Genomic DNA, 19,363 nt, shown 5'->3' on the forward strand with positions numbered 1-19,363 from the left:
TTATGGCCAAGACGAGATTGTTGCTCTTCGGAATAACTAGTCTTGTGTTAATAAGATGAGTTACTGTCTTTCGAGGCATCGGGACTCCACGTTGTTTCAGATGGGTCAGAGATTCCGACAGGGGTCCTCGACTTCCCAATGTACGTGTATACAGAAAAGGGGTCTGGCGCAGAAGAGTTGTATATGGGAGGCCATTTTAATGGAAAGGCCATTTTAATGGCAAGTAGGATAAGAATGGTATGCAAAAAGGGAGAATTGGAGCGTACTCGAGGGCGTGCGCACTGGGGGGCTGATATTTGTGCCACTAGAAACTGAATCTGGACATTGATTTGTATCTGAATTGCTTAACTTGAATATTTGAATTGAAACTGAATTATTGAATGACATAAATTGCTTATTTGTTTAATTTGAATTTTCCATCTACAATCGATCGACTTTCATAAATGTTTTCAGTTTTCAATTCAAATATAACAGCCCCCTGTAAACTACACCATTGGTATTGCCCGCCCCCATCCTCAGACGTGTTACTTTGTGCTTTTGCAGGACCGAAAGAGACCTCTGGGGGGCGCCAAGCGTCCGACACTTGCAAAGCTGGTTGCTCATTTGTTCACAGCAAATTTCTCAAACGTACCTCATATTTTATATATCTCTTCTCCGTGCAATGGCGGCTGGCAATACTATTGACAGTTTATGGCCTTGAAAACGAAGGTGCTGTTTGGCCGAAGAAGAGATCTGTACAGCACAAACGTGACGGCTTTGGGTAACATGGTGATGTAAATCATTTTTGTATGATGCATATTTCGAGCAGTTTATATTGATATTAAATTCGTTTTCCATGAATTCGAACCAGTTGAAGATATCTCACAGGGTTGCCCAAGGGTCTGTGATTGGTCGCAAATTGTTCATAGCAACAATATCTGCAGTTTGTCTAAAGTACTTTTAAAAAATCCTATTTGCTGATGACATAACATCGTTTCAGAGAAAATCATGAGCAGCTCCTGACTGTGGAAAATTATTACGAATTGTTACAAAAAAAACTCGTTTGACAGAAATAGTCTTTGAAGAATACAAGGTTTTAGGCAGCAATAAAACAAAGACCAAGTCAAAATTAGCGATCAGTCTTAGTCCCCCTAAATTGGGCACCCCCGATGACATCTACTAATCATTTGCTTTCCTGACGACATCCAAACAGGACGCTGCGGTGGCCGGCGACGTCGTCGTCACATCAGCCGGATGCCGGTCAGCATTGCATGCCACACCTCAAGCCAGTTGACGCTTTGCAGGTCCTTAACTTGATAGTCGAAGTCCAGCCGGAGGTCGTTATTGAAGTTCAGGTGGAAGGTGCCATTGTCACACTTGATGACGATCTGGATGGTGACAAGACAGCAGGGTCACTAAGCACTACTTAATCAGTCAACACTTTTTTCCGGTCAAGTCTGGCCGACACGTGACAGACTGGTGGCCCGTCAAGGTCAAGACACATTCATTTGGGCGATGAGCAGCCGACAACGGAACGATGGGCGTCACCTTGAAGTCGAGACCGCGTCCAAACGGCCGTCGTTGGGGAAGGTCCTCGGTACGCTTGACGCCCCATTTGCCGTCCACTCTGGAGTTGAGGACCACGGTTTGTTTTGCGAAGTCAAAAGTCAGGCGTAGCGCCGTCTTCCCGTCGTCACGATTGCTGCCGTCCTCGTGCACCCGCAGGTTGACAATGAGCCTGCGGCACAAACGCGTTGTCATGGTAACGGCATTGCGTGCACAAGCATGCCATCTTGGCCTTTTACTTCTCCGCTTTGGAATTGGCTCGCCCTCTGATGACGATGCTGCGGTTCACGGCGAGGCCGTCGTCGAGCGCGGCTTGGAATCCGCCGTTCTACGCACACAATGGAGAAAGCTGTCAAATCCACGACGCGCTTTGTGTCCAAGTCAACTTCTTTGTGGACAAACATTTGCCCTCATGTTCTCAATGGGGTCCACGAACGCTCTTCAGCATTCACAGCGTAAACCATCGACTCACCGGGTTGGCAAACATGGCGAGCAGGCACGAGCATGTGACGTTGCGAGAGGAACACGCCGTACGACTGGCCGAGCTGGCGCAGGTCTCTGGCTCCTCACCGGTCGGTGTCAGCAGTTGAGAGGAGGGAGGAGTGGGGACGGTAGAAGCGGTGGGACACACGGGGGCCTCGGGAAGAGCGGGGCAAGAAAGATTGCACGCAGCAGGATGACCGTTAGGGATTGCCTCAAGGCAACGAGGAAAGTTACAGATGGGCTCAGGACAAATAGGTGCAGGGCAGTTGCAGATAGGTTCGGGGCAACTTGGATTTGCAAAGTTGCAGACAGGGTTGGGGCAACTAGTAAAGTTACAGACAGGTTCAGGGCAATGAGCAGGATGACAGGTACAGATGGGATCAGAACATTGAGGACAGTCAGGACAAATAGGACAGCGAACAGAAGGACGATTACAGACAGGTTGAGGACAGGTAGGATCAAGGCACTGATTACAGGTTGGGCAAGCGGTCTGGTCTGCAAGGAAACAATCCATTTGAAAGGTGAAGACATGCATGCATACTTTCTTGTTGGTCATGTGCTTTGTATTTTGAAGACACCGAGAGTAGGGCTGGGCGATATGACCTCAAATCAATATCGCGATAAATTGAGCGATTTTACCTGATAACGATAAATGCACAATAAATTCCCCCCGTGGACTAAAATCAAAATAAATGCAGGAAATGCATAGAAACTGCTTTTTTTATTGACCAACTGGTACACATTATTTTCAATGAAAAATAAAAGTACAAAAATCATTTGTATAAACATTCCAAATCGCTTGCTTTGCATGACTTGAACAATGTCACAAAGAAAAAAAGGGTACCTCTTGCAAAATAATTTTCTGCAAAAAGATTGCGCCAAGATGCTGTAATGATATAAATAATGGCAAATAAAAAAATGCGAAATTAAATGAAAGAAAATGTCAATGCAAGCCAAATAAACAAGTGTGCATCATCGGGGAAAATGTGCCGTCTCGAGTTCTCTGGTGCGCAGTCGGCACTTGTCGTCTATGTAATGCACAGTCAGGCTCAATCAGGGATCCATGTTGCGACCCGACCACAAGTCGGATGTAGATGCAAAATGCTTGGCATGTCTCTCCCGGCCCGATGTAGTCCATATCGGGAAATACGTCACTTGTCGAACCTTGCTTCTCACTTTGAACTTTCAGCACAGCATGGTTGTGTTGTGGGTGGTGAAAACGCTTCTGGATTTGAATCGCCGGCTACGACAGCGACGTCTGTTTTCTTTCTCGTTCAGACGGGTGGAGCCGTTTTAAAGGGGCATGAACATTGCCGCACAGAGAAAAAAGCTTTTCTTTTTTAAAACACCGAATTTACCGACATGGACAAAATGATTTAATTCATTGTAATAAATTTCAGTAATGGTCAATTTTTGGTTTATCGCCCAGCCCTAACCGAGAGTGTGCATCTGTTTTGCAGGGTTGTTCGCACCACTATTAGTTTGGTCCTTGACAAGATACAAGCGCGCACCAGCAAAGAAAAAGAGCCTTACTGTGCTGGGACGTCTAAAATGCATACCCTGATGCAATGTAGCCACATATCAACAAGATATGGACTCGCCCAAGTCGCGCTTGCAGATGTATTTGAAGTTGAAGGGGCACGGATAGTCGTGCCAGCGACCACTTCCAGTGCTCCTAATCGTTACGCAGCGTTCTTCTTTTCCATTCCAGTAGTTGGGCTGGTTATCATCCCAGAACCTGAAAGTGACGAGCGAGCTTTGACACAGTGCCGGAGCCAAAGAGCCCGAGCACACAAGAACTTCCATGCCTTTCATCGCCTTTATTTAATAGAACCAAATATTAATAACTAGATATTACAAATTTAAGACTGGCTTTTGCTTTCTTTGCTATTCCAAAGTCACAGCATGAACAGGTGACAGCAGGCGGACTTCCGGTTCACCTCAAGGGGAAAAAAAGACTGTTTACTAACGCAATTAAGTAATCTAACTATTCTTTTGCTGAATGTTCTCAAATAACTATGACTTGTTGTCTTGCAGTCATTTTGTACCTGAACATTTCTGAGATAGGGAGGAGGAGGAAAAATTCAGGCGCTTCCTGCGGCTCACAAACTTTGTCACGTTCTCTTTCCAGAAGGACACTTACGCCTCAGATTCATGGTAAGGAGTTCCATCTGACCACTGCCAATTGCGATTAGTCTCCTCAATCCACAGTTGTTGTTCGTGACTGCAGCCAGGACTGCAAGAAAAAGTGAGACGAGAATAAAAAAGTGCGAGAGAGAAAGACGTCACCATCTTATGGCCATTAAGGAATGTTCTAAATCTTGTGGTATTCCAATAAGAAAAAGGAAATATATCTTAGAATTAAAATTCCTAAGAATCAAAAAATGAGAAGTTCTCTAAAATTCAAACCCATCATACATAAAGCTCCAAAAATATTTCTTTTTTGTTTGTAAAGGGATCCTTCACTAAAAGGGAGGGTTTTGATTACAAAGGATGAAGGGATTTTGCCACTCAATGGCTCTTCACCTTGATGACAAGCAATTAAAAAGATTGACAAGATGCTCTTTTAATTCTTTTGGGTGGAAAAACAAAGACTCATTACTTGAGAAAGGCTTCATATGAAAATGGAGGGCTTAATTTGGGGGTATTTTTATATTTTAAATATACACTCAAGCTGAAGTGACTGAAACACTGACCAATCCCACCTCCATATGGAACATCATCCCTAAGTACCTTTTTTCTCAAATGGGTTGATTGTATTTAGTTCTTGTTTGCAATCATGATATTAATCTTTTTTAGCTTGGCTTGTGGAAAAAGAATGTTTCTCCAAATCTCATGGTAAAGACAAAATTAGAATATTTCTTCAGAAAAATGTTACCTCAGCCACACATTATATTTATTTTTTATTATTGGCTGCCCTCTCCCCTCACTGTCGGACATCTACCCCGCTGGTGCCTCAGCAGGGCTCTCAATATCGTCAAAGACAATACCCACCCAAACTCACACCTGTTCGACCTGATGCCCTCTGGCAGGCGCTACAGGTGCATCAAATCAAGGACTAATAGACTGAGAAACAGTTTCTTTCCAGGAGCCATCTCCATTCTAAACTCTCACACACACACACATGACCACCCTTACCTTGCAGAACAGCAACGTTATGTGTTTTTATATATCCTATCCAGTATTATTTTCCATTCCACTAACTATTCTCTTATTTATCTAATTTATATATCTATCTTAATTTTTGTTGTATTGCACTGGAGAGGGGAGCTCTCTAATCTCGTTGCACACTTGAGTACAATGACAATAAAGGGATTTCTGATTCTGATTCTGACATGTAGTCGCATTTTGGTCGGCCTTTGTGGATGATATAATGTGGAAGAATATCTGGCACTTACCTAATCGTTACTTAATTACAAATAAGATTGAGGGTTTAAAATAAAAATTGTTCATCAATTTATCCATCTAAAGCTTATATTGAAAAAAGGTTCAAGAAAGACATTGATGTAAACTGTATAGCTTCTCTGTTCTAACTCTCCTTAAACTGTGCTTTTGTCTTTTTTTGGCAATGTCCATTAGTAGAATCCATATGGAGTGACCTGAGTATTTTCATGACAAATCATGTTTTTTTTTTAAAAAAAGTTGCTTTATTTTGGAATGGATTTTGAGCTTTTTGGGTTTGCTGAAAAAAAAATATAAAATGTATTTGATGAATCTAATTTTAATAATGGCCAAATTTGCTTTTCTGGTTTCATTAACAAGTTCAAACATTGTATTTCTACAATAAGATATTCTTTAAAACGGAAATCAATTAAAACTATTTCTGCTTGTATGATTTTAATGTTTTGTTTTCCGTCTGTATTTTTGCATATATTTAATCGTTTTGTTTTCTGTGCGCTCTATTTTTTTTTACTTCACCCGCTCGCGTTATATTCGTTGTCTTAAACCTTTAAATGTGTTCTGCTGACTTTTGTAATTAACGAATGTTAAATAAGGATACTAAAAAAAAAAACAGACGTCACCTGCTCCTCTTGGTCCCAAACGCTCGCCAGGTAGCCTTGCTTGGCGCGACAGCTCAATTCAGCCTCCCTCCCGCCCATGGAGTCGGTCGAAAAGAAGTAACAGTGATCCCTGTAGCGCCGCCAGCCCATCGGACACTTATAATGCGCTTCTAAAACGACAAGATGAGAAGATTCTTTGTGGCACCCGGCCATTGCAAATGAGCGCCTCGGGAGGGCGCTACGAGACAATAAAGTCCAACGCGCACGGCAGCAATCACAAAGTCACAAGCACTCACTAAAGTTGCACCAAAGAGGGCAGGATGTGCGTGTACATTTAAATATCGTATAGCTTTAAATGTTCCGGGGCCTTTTCAACAGGGACATCATGCACATATTCCGTTGTTGTCTGCCTGCACAATCGCGTCCTCGATGAGCGCATGTCGACATATTAGACAAGAAACTCGCGCGCGCGTCAAGAAATTAAAGGCATAAATTGAGGCGAGGCATATGTGACATGTTGCGTTTCCATGGAATATTCACGGTTTGTTCGGGACAAAACAAACTAAAATTGTGGACTTCTATTGCTAGTTAATTGTCACTGGTGAACTTTCCAAATCACTGTTATTCCGATGACAAAGGTCGTGCTTCACGTGCAAATGATAAGACTTCAGAACACCAACTCGACGTTCGATTTCCATTCGGAATGAAGACAATTCAACGACACACGGCACGTGGGAAAAGGACTACAAATCGTTCCCTCGCAAGAGACAAAAGTGAACATTTGCTCACCTACGCAGGTCCAAGCCAGACCAAGTGTGACGATCAGACTCGCGACGGAAGGCAGACTCATGTTGGGTGACTCGCCCTGTGCTCCAAGTCAGCCGATCGCAAAGAAGAAAAGGAGAAGCCAACTGAGATGGGTATGAGAATGGGACGCTGCAACAAATGACTGAGCCCTTCAAGTGGGGGCTGCCTGCGCCTGCCAGCCCTGCCTTGTCCCGAGAACACACTCAAAGCACGTCACACAGGACACACTTGACGCACTTTGGGCCTTTGCGCTCGCACCTGGACGTGCGTGACGTCACTTCACAAAACGCTTTGATTTAGTTTAGCTGCACAACACGACAAGAAACGGAAAAAACTGTCTCGCTTGGTTTGCGTCAGATTGTACAACATCCAAATTTAAAAAAGAAGCAAAAGTCGCGTGCCTGCTGCCAGCAAGAATGACAAAAATGTCCTCAGTGAAGTGTCTCACTAAAAGTCAGTTCAGTGCACCAATGAAAGTGTGTAAGAGCCATTTCACACGTTTCTCTATTTTTATGGATAATAATGGCAAACATTTGTTTTTTGCCATTTGTATGTTTTACGAAAAGAAATTATACATTTATTTGTCTTTTGAATTATTTTTATTTTTGTTTGTTGTATACGAGATGTTGAGACTATCTACGGTAAAGGGCGCAATTCATTATTCTGATCATGATTTTTTTATTGAACATATAAATAGATCTGAAATGAATATAGTCATACGTAGAAGATTTAAAAGGAAAAAGAAAAAAAACGAATGTCATCAGCACAGTTTATGTGTTCAATAGGTACTAGGACGAAGTAGAGAACTTCTCAAGTCCTACCCCCAGTTTTCAGTGCATTTTTACTTAATTTATATCAAGACAATACATCATCCATATAAAATCTAATAATATATAATAATATTTACATTACACTCTGTGTTTGTCAAAGAAATTAGTTTGTCATATTATCAAGTTTCAAACTATGCTTACAGGTCAATTGAAGTTCAAGTGAACATGTACCTTTGTGATTCAGTGTTAACAGAAGGGCCTGCGCTGACAGGAAGCCACAAAACACATGCACATCTCAAACTGTTAAAAAGTAGCAGAAGTGTCTGCGCTGCAAGGTCACAGGTGAACATGTACTCCTTTGTGGTTCAGAATTAGCTGAAGTTATCTATTAGTGTGGCTGTATCAACAGTTATTCTACTGGGTTTTGTAATTACAGGGAAATGACTGTTGCTATACATTATAGCATGTCCATTAGTTCTTTTTTAATATGTCAAGGCATCAATAAAGCTTTTTTTTTTACTGTTATACATGAAGAAGAAAGTGTTGTGCTTTGTTGGAAAAGAAATAAAATTGATGGCGGATAAGAAACACGGTCTTTTTACCGTGCTGCGACCGTCAGTGTTCATGTGTAAAACGTTGTTTGTGTCCACCATTAAATGAAGAGGTTGAACAACGAAAATAAGAAGAAACTACAGGAATCAAAGATGGCCTCTACAAAGTGTATTCGCTGTTGACAGTCGTTCATCCTGTCGGCATCTTCTTCCCTCACCCCTTTTTTTGTTGTTGTTTTAGCAGTTTTCTGCTTTGATTTCAAACTAAGTCGTTGGTTTCCTTTTGACAACAATGCAATACAACTTTATTTATAGAATCGCGCAATTCACAACAGATCTGTACTATGATCCAAAGGAGGACACTGTTAATTTGGATGTGCATACGTCATTAAGATCCATCCATTATTTTAACCACTTCTCTTTCAAAGGGTCGCGGGGTGTGCTGGAGCCTAGCCCCAGCAGTCATCAGGCAGTAGACGGGGTACACCCTGAACTGGTTGCCAGCAAATCGCATGGCACACGAAGACAATCAACCATCCGCACTCACACTCACACCTTGGGGCAACTTAGAGAGTCCAATCAACCTGCCATGCATGTTTTTGGAATGTGGGAGGAAACCGGAGTGCCCGGAGAAAACCCACACAGGCACGGGGAGAACATGCAAAATCCGCCGAGGAAGGCCGGAGCCAGAATCAAACCCACAACCTCCGCACTGTGAGGCCAACGTGCTTAACAGTGGTCCACCGTGCCGTCATTAAGATCATTATAATATATATGATGTTTCCTTTGGGATCATAGTGCAGATATGTTGTCAAAAAGAAACAATCCACTTAGTTTGAAATCAAAACACAAACTGCGAATAAAATAGATAAATAAAATAAACGCCCGACAAATAAGCGACTGTCATCACTGAATACACTTGCAATGCTGCACTGAACTGATTTTTAATTAAACATCTCGGACATATTTCAACCCCCCCCAAAATAAAAAAAAATTACAAAAGACAAATCAATGTATAATTTCTTTTCACAAACATACAAATGGCAAAAAACAAATGTTCGCAATTATTATGGCTCTGACACACTTGCATTGGTGCACTGAACTGAGTTTTAGTGAGACACTTCACTGAGAACATTTTTGTCATTCTTGCTGGCAGCAGGAACGCGACTTTTGCTCCTTTTTTAAATTTGGATGTTGTACAATCTGACGCAAACCAAGCGAGACAGTTGTTTTTCCGTTTCTTGTCGTGTTGTGCAGCTAAACTAAATCAAAGCGTTTTGTGAAGTGACGTCACGCACGTCCAGATGCAAGCGCAAAGGCCCAAAGTGTCCTGTGTGACGTGCTTTGGGTGTGTTCTCGGGACAAGGCAGGGCTGGCAGGCGCAGGCAGCCCCCACTTGAAGGGCTCAGTCATTTGTTGCAGCGTCCCATTCTCATACCCATCTCAGTTGGCTTCTCCTTTTCTTCTTTGCGATCGGCTGACTTGGAGCACAGGGCGAGTCACCCAACATGAGTCTGCCATCCGTCGCGAGTCTGATCGTCACACTTGGTCTGGCTTGGACCTGCGTAGGTGAGCAAATGTTCACTTTTGTCTCTTGCGAGGGAACGATTTGTAGTCCTTTTCCCATGTGCCGTGTGTCGTTGAATTGTCTTCATTCCTAATTGAAATCAAACGTCGAGTTGGTGTTCTGAAGTCTATCATTTGCACGTGAAGCACGACCTTTGTCATCGGAATAACAGTGATTTGGAAAGTTCACCAGTGACAATTAACTAGCAATGAAAGTCCATAATTTTAGTTTGTTTTGTCCCGAACAACCCGTGAAAATTCCATGGAAACGCAACATGTCACATATGCCTCGCCTCAATTTATGCCTTTAATTTCTTGACACGCGCGCGAGTTTCTTGTCTAAAATGTCGACATGCGCTCATCGAGGACTCGATTGTGCAGGCAGGCAGACAACGGAATATGCGCATGATGTCCCTGTTGAAAAGGCCCCGGAACATGAAGTGCGCCGTGTGGAAGTACTATATTTTAAAGCTATACGCTATTTCAATTTACACGCACATCCTGCCCTCTTTGGTGCAACTTTAATGAGTGCGCGTGACTTTGTGATTGCTGCCGTGCGCGTTGGACTTTGTCTCATAGCGCCCTCCCGAGGCGCTCATTTGTAATTGCCGGCGGCACACGCGCGGGTGTCATGACGAATGCAGCCATGTGTTGCACTCGACTTTTCCATTCTGCATGCTCACGCGTGCACATCTTGTTTTTGCTCTTTTTCTTGTTGCAGAAGCGCAATATAGGTGTCCAACGGGCTGGCTGCGCCACAAGGACCACTGTTACTTCTTTTCAACAGACAGCATGAATGGGTTTGATGCTGAGTTCAGTTGTCTCTCTCTCGGAGGCCACCTGGCGAGCGTTTGGGACCAAGGGGAGCAGGTGACGTCTTTCTCTCTTTGTCTGTCTCTCTTGTGCGCTGTCTCTCATTCGTCCCCCGTTGTCTATCCCTTTCTTGCAGTCCTGGCTGACGGCACGATTAAGTTCCGCGTGGGTCTGGATCGGACTGTGGCGTGCGAACTCTAATACCGAGTGGACATGGAGAGACGAAACTCCTTACTTTGCATCTGAGGCGTAAGTGGAGCGATAAAGCTTTTGTGACCCAGGCGCCGCAACACTGAAGTGCTCAAATTGTTCCTCTTGCTCACCTTTTTAAAAATACTTTTATGAGGAACACAAAACAACAAAAACAAACATCCTGGTGGAGACAAACAAAAAAGCAAAGCAACTTAAAGGCTCTCGAAAATACATAAAGCGCGGCCAAACTGCAAAACCTCTGTACTTGTGTATTGTCAATAGTTTCAAGACATTGTTGCTCTTGTAATTTTCAAACATACAAAAAATAAGTATGATTAATGTATTGACAATTGTATGCAGGTGTGTTATTTGGTCAACAGGAACAACATTAATCATTCATAATGTTTTTTTTTGTCACAGTTGAATAGTCAATGAAGCCAAACAATATATTTTCAAAACAAAGGGAACGACGCGGTTCTATATTATAGCAAAATGCAAACACGAAATTTTAACACAAAATGGGTAATCCCAAAACAAATAAAACTAATACCTCAGTCGTGTTAAGCTCCCGGGAAGGCGAGGTGGAGGAGGACCCAAAGATGCGGGGAAACTGGGGGCAAAGGTAACGTAAAGGGAGATTTATTAGCAAAACAAAACCGAAAGGCAAACTATGAGCTGTAAACGTGAACGAGAGCAACGAGCACGAGCACGAGCACGAGCACGTACTGTACTAAACAGGAAGTTTGCATTCATAATTTAAGCACATAGCTTCAACCGGAAGTAGCACCTTTCAATGCAAATTCCAAATGGAAAAATACAACAAAATCACCGCTGCTGTGAGTTACACAGGGTTTTTTTTTCATGCAACCGCTTGCCAAAATAAAATTGCGTAAATTCAATGTGTACTGACAAACTATATTCTCAAGCGTATAAAAGTGACATTTCATACCATTTTTTGGATTACACGATTATCACAGGTTTGCTCCATGGGACGGATTCATGATGTTATTGTGCGCAACACTCTATACTGTAATCATAAATACCTAATATTTGTACCACAAAAAAAACATGGAAGGACAATGACAGTCAATTACTAAAATGTCAAATGTTGATAAACCTCACTCCTCAATTGTGTCACTACATTTCAGTAGTAGTAGTAGTCATAAACAAGCTCGCAGAAAACAAAATAACTAAAATGTCTAGAAGACATGTTTTGCATCTTTGTCTTTTGCATTAAGCACTACAATGTCCTTTTTTGTGTTCTGTGGGACTACTTTGATTAATCAAAACGGAGTGATTAATTTAGCGAGTGATTAACAGTATCCATACAATGCAGAACATTTTTGTCGGCGTAAAACAGTCACGTACATACAATGCAGACAGTAAAACGCGTCATTAGATAGCCATCTATGGCCGTAAGCCTGTGGTCCAAAGCTAATATTTATTATTTAAGAGCAATTTTATGAAATAAATTACAATGAATATATTGGATATCCACGTAGTTGACGTTACTTGACTGTGAAGATGCTTTACCTGAGCTGTTATAAACTTGTCCGCACCTTGCAAAGGGCCAAATCGCGGATGAATGTCTTGCTTTCTTCTTTGCGCATGCGTGGATCGTGGAATCGCCGCTCGACTGGCTTCCCTTGGGACCTCCCAGTCGCCTGAGTGACGTCATCCTAATGTGCATATTGTGCAGATTTGTCCTCCCGACAGTGAGAATTGTATCCTCAGCTGGCAATTTGTGCGTAGTGAAGATTTGTAGTCGTAGAAACGATATTTGTATTCACAAAACATTTCACCCTCACAATTTTTATTCGGACTCAAAAAAAAAAATAACCCTCACAACTCTGATTCGTACTCACGTACGGATACCATCCATCCATTTTCAGTCCCGCTTCTCCTCACTCGGGTCGCGGGGGTGCTGGAGCCTATCTATCTTCTTCAGCTATCTTCTGGCAGTAGGCGGGGGACACCCTGAACTGGTTGCCAGCCAATTGCAGGGCACACAGAGATGAACAACCTTCCGCGCTCACACTCATACCTAGGGGCAATTTAGAGTGTTCAATCAACCCACCATGCATGTTTTTGGAATGTGAGAGGAAACCGGAGTACTCTGAGGAAACCCACGCAAGCACGGGGAGAACATGCAAACTCCACACAGGATGGCCGGCGCCGGGATCGAACCCACGCCCGATGCTGTCTCTCACTGTGAGGCCATCGTGCGAGCCAGTCGTCCACTGTACCGCCCTTAATCCCGTTTTAATAATTACAGATACAAATCTTACAATGACTGACACGGTTCATTTAATTATGCATTTGCCTTTTTTTTACAGTGATCTTACTCCATAATTCTGCTCCTAAAGAATGACACTTCTCAATGTCAATCTGCGTTTTTAATGATCAAGCCCTGCGTTAAAATACCTATATAATAAAGACGTGACAAGCAATAAAAATGTACTGAGATTGACATCTGTATATTGACTTGTTCTGTTCCTTAGTCAAGCGTCTTTTAAAAATGCTCCCCCCCAAAAAAAAATTGGCATCGGCCTGTGCCAAAGGGCTGGACCGTTCCGCCCCGGGACGGACTACCCAGTTCTGGAGCAAACTAAAGCTAACCTAACACATAACTTACTTTCACGCACGCGCACGCGCACGCGCACGCGGAGAACAGCTAAACAAAAAGTTGACACAAGCGATCTTGTCTGGTCTGGGGACAGTACCCCTGAAGAAAAAGACAGGAGGCAGAGCTGGACGTGGCAAAGATGAAGATGCTGAGGTTCTCTTTGGGAGTGACCAAAATGGATAACATCAGGAATGAGTACATCCGAGGGATAGCACATGTTAGAGGCTTTGGAGATCAAAGTCAGAGATGCCAGACTGAGATGGTTTGGACATGTCCAGAGAAGAGACAGTGAGTATATTGGCAGAAAGATGCTGAGTTTCCAAGTGCCAGGCAAGAGGTCAGCATGCGAGCTACTTATAAAATGACCAAGGCAAAATGCTCTACCTACTATAAAAATGAAAATTTACACACACAGACACACACACCCCAGCGCGCTGGCATGCCTCGTGTGTGTGAAAGGAAAACGCGGCACGCGTGCCAGCTCTTGGTTGCTGCGGCTTCGTGTGATAGCTTGCTTGTCTCGTTCAGATACTGGGATGATGGCCAGCCGGACAACACGGTTGGTGAAAACCATTGCGGTGAGATCCGAAAAGACGACGGTCGCTGGCACGACTATGATTGCTCCTATAGTCAGAGATACGTCTGCAAGCGTGACTTGGGTGAGTCCACACATTGTGGATTGATGACTGCATTTCAACCGGTGTTTTGCCAAAATATCCTACCCGTACGAATCGTCCTACCAGAGGCTGCTTTGTATTAGATTTATGCCACAATTACGTAAGCGTAATGTCAAATACCGCGTACAAAAATGAATTTCGCGTGTACGTAATGTGAAATACTGCGTACGAGCCCCTATTACGTAAGCGTAATGTCAAATAACGCGTACGAAAACGTGTTTTGTACGTTCCAAAATGTGTTTCGCGTGTACAAGACCCACCACGCTCACGCACAAAATAGGTTTTACGCTTACGGCTTCTCTCTCCTTTACCGTACAAAACGCAGATTCTTATTCTTCCAGGACGCTATACTGCTGTAAAATGCGACTGGACAGTAAACAGCCAATCAGAATCGGCCCTAGTGTCCGACTCCTGATTGGTTAATAATTGTGGCACAGTTAACACGCTTGCATTGTAAGCGTAAATCTGCGTTTTGTACCGGAGAGGAGAGAGAAATATTTTGTGAGTACGTGTGGTGGGTCTTGTATACGCAAAACACATTTTGGTACGTACAAAACATGTTTTCGTAAGCGTTATTTGACATTATGGTTACATAATTATGGCTCGTACGCGGTATTTAACATTACGTACACGCGAATCTCATTTTTGTACGCGGTATTTGACATTTCATGTACATAATTGCGGCATAAATCTAACGCCATAGATTTGACAGCCAGATCAGTCAAAATGTCCTACCAGAGGCTAATTTGTCAGCAAAGTACTACCGTGTGCTTTCAGATTCTTTTGTTTACATGCATATAGGTAGAATTATAAAAAAAAATCCTTTAGTTAAATACACGTAGAGGCAAGCAGGTAGGACACCCTGACATAGATATGTTGACAAACAACTTTTACTGGCGATATCAAATGAGTGTGGCATACATACTGCGTAAGTAATGTGCTTGACAGAAACACACGTCAAGTGTATTTTGAGGCAATGAAAAATTCAAATAAGACTCAATGAGAATAAAAATAAGTCATCCCCACTTTTAATCGAACAAACGACAGGTAGGTCAAATATCTACAACGGCGTTGTGTGCATGCGCACTAGGCATTGGTAGGACGCCGCGATGGGTAGGAAGGAATTTCAGAACACCGGCATGTATATCGCCCGGCAACAAGCGCACAATCACGTTAACAAATCAAAACCTTTTCCTCCTCCATTTAGCTTGAATGTGCTTAACTGAAGTTTAGTTCAGAACTAGATTGCCATGCATGTCATCAGAAGTGGTGTAGGTGCTTCTATTCAACTGGCAGATAAGCTCCCTTCACCACCTCTGCGAATGATTGCTTTGCAATTGCACTTATTCTCCCCAATATGCTCCCTAGAAAACTTTCTATTCGAAAAAACAAATGTCTCTTTTTCTTTGCTGGCGCACCCTTGTATCATCTCAAGGACTAAACTAATAGTGGCGAGTAGTGTTGTGTCGTTCGCGAACGATTCGTTCAAAAAGAACAAATCTTTTCAGTGAACATTAGTGAATGAATCACTTCCTGAAGTGATTCATTCTTTTTTTTTTTTTTGTCAATCTTCGCGAACACCCAACTAGCAGCCAATGTCACATGTAAACGTGATTTACTGAAAATACTGCCACGGTATTGGCGTTCACGAAGCAATCCGTGACGTCAGTTCCCGTTCACCGACGATTAAGTGAGTGAACGTGTCGCTGCCATTTCTGGTTCACACAAACGAGAACTCCATGCAGTACATCAGTTCAGTCAGTGCACGCTGTTTTGTTGCGAATGATTCACGATTCGCCAAGGAAGGAACCACTCACCAATGAGGCGCCTCTGTCTGCAGCAGCTGGGAGATGACGGTGAATGATTCAGTGAACGATTCTTTACGATGAATCTTTTTAATGAACTGTTTCTAATGATTCAGTTCACTTAAAACAACCGTTATGCCCATCACTAGTGACGAGCAATCCAGCAACCAAAAAAAGCGGCATACATCCGATTTCTTCAAAAGATGCCGCCGCTCCCTCGTGGCCACATGTAGAAGTGCATGACCAACAAGAACGTTTGCATGCATGTCTTCTCCTTTCAAATGGATTGTTTCCTTTCCTTGCAGACCAGACCCCTTGCCCAGCCTGTAATCAGTGTCCTCGTCCTGTCTGTCCTCAACATGACTGTCCCTCTATTACCTTGGACTGCCCTGAATGTGATAACTGCCCCCAGTGTGCTCCGCCCACCTGTACCTGTCATCCTGCTCGTTGCCCTGAACCTGTCTGTAACTTTCCAAGTTGCCCCAACCCTGTCTGCAACTTTACGAATCCAAGTTGCCCCGAACCTATCTGCAACTGCCCTGCACCTATTTGTCCTGAGCCCATCTGTAACTTTCCTCGTTGCCTTGAGGCAATCCCTAACGGTCATCCTGCTCCGTGCAATCTTTCTTGCCCCGCTCTTCCCGAGGCCCCCGTGTGTCCCACCGCTTCTACCGTCCCCACTCCTCCCACCTCCCAACTGCTGAGGAGCCAGAGACCTGCGCCAGCTCGGCCAGTCGTACGGCGTGTTCCTCTCGCAACGTCACATGCTCATGCCTGCTTGCCATGTTTGTCAACCCGGTGAGTCGATTGTTTGCGCTGTGAATGCTGAAAAGCGTTCGTGGACCCCATTGAGAAAATGAGGGCTAATGTTTGTCCACAAAGAAGTTGACTTGGACACAAAGCGCGTCGTGGATTTGACAGCTTTCTCCATTGTGTGCGTAGAACGGCGGATTCCAAGCCGCGCTCGACGACGGCCTCGCCGTGAACCGCAGCATTGTCATCAGAGGGCGAGCCAATTCCAAAGCGGAGAAGTAAAAGGCCAAGATGCCATGCTTGTGCACGCAATGCTGTTACCATGACAACGCGTTTGTGCCGCAGGCTCATCGTCAACCTGCGGGTGCACGAGGACGGCAGCAATCGTGACGACGGCGAGACGGCGCTACGCCTGACTTTTGACTTCGCAAAAAAAACCGTGGTCCTCAACTCCAGAGTGGACGGCAAATGGGGCGCCAAGCGTACCGAGGACCTTCCCCAACGACGGCCGTTTGGACGCGGTCTCGACTTCAAGGTGACGCCCATCGTTCCGTTGTCGGCTGCTCGTCGCCCAAATGAATGTGTCTTGACCTTGACGGGCCACCAGTCTGTCACGTGTCGGCATTTCCTGACTTGACCGGAAAAAAGTGTTGACTGATTAAGGAGCGCTTAGTGACCCTGCTGTCTTGTCACCATCCAGATCGTCATCAAGTGTGACAATGGCACCTTCCACCTGAACTTCAATAACGACCTCCGGCTGGACTTCGACTATCAAGTTAAGGACCTGCAAAGCGTCAACTGGCTTGAGGTGTGGCATGCAATGCTGACCGGCATCCGGCTGATGTGACGACGACGTCGCCGGCCACCGCAGCGTCCTGTTTGGATGTCGTCATGCGAACTGCCGTCGGCTCAATTCGCACGTGTTTACGCCTACCGGCTTCTCTTGTTGTCCACTGTTTAGACGAGCCATGCGAGCAAATCTCACGGCACAAAATATTGACGGCCACATTACGGAATTCTTGTGCTCTTCGAAAATATGGAAAATGACGTGCCAGGAATGTGAAGTATGGACACAATTGCTATAATTGAATGCAACTGGGTTCTTTTAGAGAAAATTTGCTTTGACGTGACGATGTGAACAGGACAATGTGTTAGAACAAGAATAAAATCGTTTAAAAGTGTCTTTCAACTGCTTTGAGCTTGGGGAGTTGCAGCGCCCTCTGATGGCTCACTAATTGATGCAGAATTTCATTTGGGGGGCGAACAAACTAACTTGACTTTAAGATATTGTAAGTAGTATTTCAAACTATACGTAATTACTACCAACAAATTAGCATGGCATAAACTCGGCGTTTGCGTGTAATGTTAAAGTATTTGTTCTAAAACGGGGAAGGGATCATACAATACATGTACAAGACCACAGGAGGTGAGTCAAAAGAAAAATAACGAGTGGCGCGGAAAAGTCAATGAAAAGAGCTTTTGAAGCTGGATGTGCCCTACATAAAAATTTGTAGAGCAATGAAATGTCCTAATACTGGAAATGCAGCTTTTCAACAGAACATCCATAGCGGACTGATTATCTTTCTTGCAAATGACAACAATTCTTCCTTTACTTTGGAAAACAAGATATTGCCAAAGTATTTGCACTTTGAAAAACAATGACCAAGATTTCTCTGTATTTTCTCACACTGAAAATATAAACAAATCGAAGATAAAAACAAATGGGAAGAGAAAGGAAAAAAAAAAGCAAATGATCAGTCAATGTCATCAGGGGTGCCAGAAAGTGGGGGGACTAAGGAGAAATTCTGGGGGGCCCATGATCGACACGGCTAGATACTTGACTTCATGTTTAGTTTTACTGGTGCCAAAGATTAAATATTCAAATTCAAAGACTGTGTCAAAACCAGTTTTGGAACAAATTTGTCAGTCGCAGTAGTCAGAAGGTTCTCAAGATTTTTTCTGAAACAAGTTAAATATCGAAATAAGCTGTTCAAAATAAGCATCGATAAAAAACACGCACAAGGTATCGCGAGCGTCTGATGGAACGTCACACGCGATGTCCTGTTGTGGAACGCTAACATAATGTGGCCGCGTTTGTCAGCCAACTCGCGGGTATTAAAAACCAAAACTGCTTTTATATATGCGAGATTGCCATCAAAACAGCAAGAGCACAAGCGCTAACTTGCAACCATGCATGTTTATGAAGTCGTAAATTTCACCACCCAAAGTACAACATGACGCATTTACCACAATTAAGCCATACGGCCACACCCAACAATAATACATAACCTACCTATATCGTTAAAACAGACTAATTTACAGTGCTAAAAAATATTGCAAATAATGGGTAATGTGAGTTGATTTGCTCACAAATGTGTTTTGCCAAGCAATGTTATTGAGTTATGATATGCATCACGCTTGAAATTTCTCTCTCTCCCTCTCTAGGCACATACCACATTTTGAATGTGCAGAAGACATTATGTACGCTAGAGAAGCAAAACGTTTTGCAATAATTGATTTATAATGTATGTGTAAGTGCTGTCATATTTTGTTTTAACTTATTAATCGCAAAAAATTCCATGGTTAATTGTCATTCATCACATTTTTCAACTACAACTTATTGCGAAGCTAGTAACAGATATTGAATAATATCTTGGAATTGATGCAAAATCACCAAATATGAAGTATATTTCATCCAAAGACTGTTCTAATTGCTTTCTTTGATTTTTGAATACCATCTAAATGGAGCAGTGTTGGTTTGCAAGACCCAGTGG

General features: G+C 43.3%; 3 protein-coding genes across 5 annotated transcripts; 1 reads left to right on the plus strand and 2 right to left on the minus strand.

Annotated features, from left to right (window-relative positions):
• Positions 1-263: 263 nt before the first annotated feature.
• Positions 264-12,335, minus strand: LOC148331841 (galectin-5-like). Of its 3 annotated transcripts, none has more exons than XM_088301862.1 (7): positions 12,262-12,335; positions 11,279-11,338; positions 4,172-4,264; positions 2,018-3,766; positions 1,785-1,873; positions 1,528-1,717; positions 264-1,367 (listed from the first exon to the last, which is right to left on the minus strand). In XM_088301862.1, the coding sequence occupies exons 4-7, from the start codon at positions 2,582-2,584 to the stop codon at positions 1,221-1,223; spliced, it is 993 nt and encodes a 330-aa protein (XP_088157988.1). In that variant the 5' UTR covers positions 2,585-3,766; positions 4,172-4,264; positions 11,279-11,338; positions 12,262-12,335; the 3' UTR covers positions 264-1,220. The 3 variants fall into 3 exon arrangements, with proteins under 3 accessions (XP_088157988.1, XP_088157990.1, XP_088157989.1); XM_088301864.1 differs by lacking the exon at positions 12,262-12,335 and having other exon boundaries at positions 2,018-2,182; positions 3,562-3,766; positions 11,279-11,415; XM_088301863.1 differs by lacking the exons at positions 11,279-11,338; positions 12,262-12,335 and adding an exon at positions 6,051-6,181.
• On the minus strand, positions 3,610-6,879 carry eslec (eosinophil lineage-specific marker). Its single transcript, XM_088302295.1, has 4 exons — positions 6,819-6,879; positions 6,051-6,199; positions 3,931-3,968; positions 3,610-3,766 (listed from the first exon to the last, which is right to left on the minus strand). The coding sequence occupies exons 1-4, from the start codon at positions 6,877-6,879 to the stop codon at positions 3,610-3,612; spliced, it is 405 nt and encodes a 134-aa protein (XP_088158421.1).
• Positions 12,336-15,971: 3,636 nt separating the features above from the next.
• On the plus strand, positions 15,972-17,456 carry LOC148331843 (galectin-5-like). The gene is made up of 6 exons (XM_088302296.1): positions 15,972-16,065; positions 16,142-16,162; positions 16,483-16,634; positions 16,779-16,867; positions 16,935-17,124; positions 17,290-17,456. Exons 1-6 carry the CDS (start codon positions 15,972-15,974, stop codon positions 17,434-17,436), a joined length of 693 nt encoding a protein of 230 aa, XP_088158422.1. The 3' UTR covers positions 17,437-17,456.
• The last annotated feature ends 1,907 nt before the right edge of the window (positions 17,457-19,363 follow it).

The sequence above is a fragment of the Idiotropiscis lumnitzeri genome, chromosome 8 (assembly GCF_059441095.1).
Source record: "Idiotropiscis lumnitzeri isolate Australia: NSW breed Sydney's pygmy pipehorse chromosome 8, RoL_Ilum_1.0, whole genome shotgun sequence".
Classification (NCBI taxonomy): Eukaryota; Metazoa; Chordata; class Actinopteri; order Syngnathiformes; family Syngnathidae; genus Idiotropiscis; species Idiotropiscis lumnitzeri.

Excerpts from the sequence above, each read along its gene's own strand:
- LOC148331841 (XM_088301862.1), bottom strand. The coding sequence starts at position 2,584 with ATGACCAACAAGAAAGTATGCATGCATGTCTTCACCTTTCAAATGGAT. Across the intron at positions 1,874-2,017 it reads TCGCCATGTTTGCCAACCCG|AACGGCGGATTCCAAGCCGC; the intron begins GTGAGTCGATGG and ends TTGTGTGCGTAG. Across the intron at positions 1,718-1,784 it reads GCCAATTCCAAAGCGGAGAA|GCTCATTGTCAACCTGCGGG; the intron begins GTAAAAGGCCAA and ends TTTGTGCCGCAG.
- LOC148331843 (XM_088302296.1), top strand. The coding sequence starts at position 15,972 with ATGCCCATCACTAGTGACGAGCAATCCAGCAACCAAAAAAAGCGGCAT. Across the intron at positions 16,066-16,141 it reads CCGCTCCCTCGTGGCCACAT|ACCAGACCCCTTGCCCAGCC; the intron begins GTAGAAGTGCAT and ends CTTTCCTTGCAG. Across the intron at positions 16,868-16,934 it reads GCCAATTCCAAAGCGGAGAA|GCTCATCGTCAACCTGCGGG; the intron begins GTAAAAGGCCAA and ends TTTGTGCCGCAG.
- eslec (XM_088302295.1), bottom strand. The coding sequence starts at position 6,879 with ATGAGTCTGCCTTCCGTCGCGAGTCTGATCGTCACACTTGGTCTGGCT. Across the intron at positions 3,969-6,050 it reads TTTGGGACCAAGAGGAGCAG|GTGAACCGGAAGTCCGCCTG; the intron begins GTGACGTCTGTT and ends TTTCCCCTTGAG. Across the intron at positions 3,767-3,930 it reads TGCTGTCACCTGTTCATGCT|GTTCTGGGATGATAACCAGC; the intron begins GTGACTTTGGAA and ends CGTCACTTTCAG.